At 50.6% G+C, this 2,124-nt stretch overlaps 1 protein-coding gene across 1 annotated transcript in view; it reads right to left on the reverse strand.

Annotated features, from left to right (window-relative positions):
* Positions 1-2,124, reverse strand: part of LOC103477367 (LIM domain-binding protein 3) — a 17,705-nt gene that overhangs the window by 4,336 nt on the left and 11,245 nt on the right. Inside the window, exons 5-6 of the mRNA XM_017308832.1 lie at positions 1,550-1,710; positions 1,445-1,487 (exon numbers count right to left, since the gene is read on the reverse strand). Coding sequence (XP_017164321.1) covers positions 1,445-1,487; positions 1,550-1,710 — 204 coding nt within the window. The remainder of the gene's footprint in view (positions 1-1,444; positions 1,488-1,549; positions 1,711-2,124) is intronic.

The following is a 2,124-nucleotide window of genomic DNA, read 5'->3' on the forward strand; positions in this document are numbered from 1 at the left end:
GAGCTGCTGGAGTCTTAGCCAATCAGAGGCCAGAGCTGCTGGGAGTCAGGAATGTTCCGGGATGAATCCAGACTGGGAGCAGCAGCTGGATGTTGGATCAATGTGATTAGAGCTTTATTGGATCTGGAGCGGTGAGGAAGAGGAGGAGGTCAGACGTTCCTCCATGACATCATCTCCATGTTTCACTGTTTGCATCATAATCAATGTTATTCATTTTTAATCACCAAATTATCACCTCTTGGTGTTTAACCTTGGGAAATATTGGGCACTTTGGGATTTTATTCTTCAGAAAAATATTGTTTTGGGGCAAAAACAGGCAAAAAAAACAAAACAACTGAAAAACATTAGTTTGTATTATATAATATAAACAGTTTGAAGCTGTTGAAAAGATTGAATGCAGTGAAAGTTAAATATTATTTAGTTTCAGGACATTAAGGTGGAAACTGTGAAGTTCATTAGATTTTTCTTCAAGCTTCTGAATTAATATAGTTAGAAATAAACAACCAAATAATTTTGAACAATGTTTGTTATTTTTCGTGGGTCAGAGGAAGCATCAGAAATAGTAAGTTGTTAACATATCTGCTGTTTTATAAGGAGTGAAATGAACTCAGGGTTTATTAAACCGTTTCCAGCAGGAAGTCGACCTTCATCTAATCTGCTTCCTCTTCCTCACAGAGACAAAATGAACCGTGGAGGAAGCAGCCGACCTGCTGCCATCGATCCAGGATGAGTGGAGCCTGGAGGATCGACGGGATTGATGGAGGACGATGAGATAGGAGGCGGTGGGCGGAGCATGTGGGCGGAGGCGGTGGGCGGAGCATGTGGGCGCAGCCGGTGGGCGGAGCCGGTGGGCGGAGCCTGTGGGCGGAGCATGTGGGCGGAGCCGGTGGGCGGAGCCTGTGGGCTGAGCCTGTGGGCGGAGCCGGTGGGCTGAGCCGGTGGGCGGAGCCTGTTGGACGCCACACGATGCTTCTCTGCCGTTTCCGCCTCCAGAGAAACTCGGGCTGAAGGATTTCATCGGTTTCCGTCCTCAGGGTCAACATGAGGATCATCTCAGGGTTCCGGTTCTGATAGGAACCTGAGCAGAAGGTAAACGGAAACTTTACCTTCTGCTCAGGTTTCTAACTGCCTGTTGCCATGGTAACTGAAACCCAGCGGCGTACCATGAAATGTTAGGTTTTAGTAATGTTTGTCTTCTGTGTGTTTTAGTTTTCCTGTCGTGACGTCGTCTCTGGATCAGAACCTCCTCATGGTTCTGATCTGGATCTGCAGCTCTGAGCTCCCAGCATGAGGTTCTGGATCTATTTTGGATCCAGCGGAACCAGATCAGCCTGCAGAGCTGCAGCCCCCCCTGCTGGCCACGCACACTCACTGCATGCAGGTGTGGTTTGGGTCAGTAAGCGGTGGGGGAGGGGCTGTGCCCAGGTGAGGAGGCGGGGTCTACCTGCTCCTCTTCATCACCTCCTCATCCTCATCCTGCTGCTGAGCTGGAAGCAGAAATAAAGAACCGATGGATCGCTCCGCGTTTCTCCTCCAGAACCAGCAGAACCAGACCTACTGGGCTCGGTCTGGGTCCGGTGGGCCAGCAGCTGGAAGGTCTGGGCGCTGCGGCGGCTCCAGTCGCTCTGGTTCTGGTTCTGGTCTGTGGTCCGGACCGCCTGGTAGACCGGAGAGGCGCTGTCCACCAGCCGGTCGCTAACGGAGACACGACTGCAACCAGAACCGGACCGGGTCAGAACAGAACCGCTTCAGGAGCAGCGGTCAGTCACAGAGCTGGAAGAGCCTCAATCTGAGCGGGTTAACTGGTTTAACTGGGTTAACTGGTTTAACTGGTTTAACTGGTTAAAGACACACTGACTCGACTGGTTGCTTAGTGACGGGAAGAGGAAGATAAATCAGAAAATGATCAGAGGAGGAACCGGATCAGAACATTCAGAGATTTTCTCTTAGGCCAACATTTTCACCTCCAGAGACGCGCAGACCTCAAGGTCATTCAGGGGTCAATCTGGGGTCAACCAGGGGTCAATCTGGGTCAATCTGGGGTCAACCAGGGGTCAATCTGGGTCATTTAAGGTCAATCTGGGTCAACCAGGGGTCAATCTGGGTCATTTAAGGTCAATCTGG

This window comes from Poecilia reticulata, linkage group LG15 (genome assembly GCF_000633615.1).
Source record: "Poecilia reticulata strain Guanapo linkage group LG15, Guppy_female_1.0+MT, whole genome shotgun sequence".
NCBI lineage: Eukaryota > Metazoa > Chordata > Actinopteri > Cyprinodontiformes > Poeciliidae > Poecilia > Poecilia reticulata.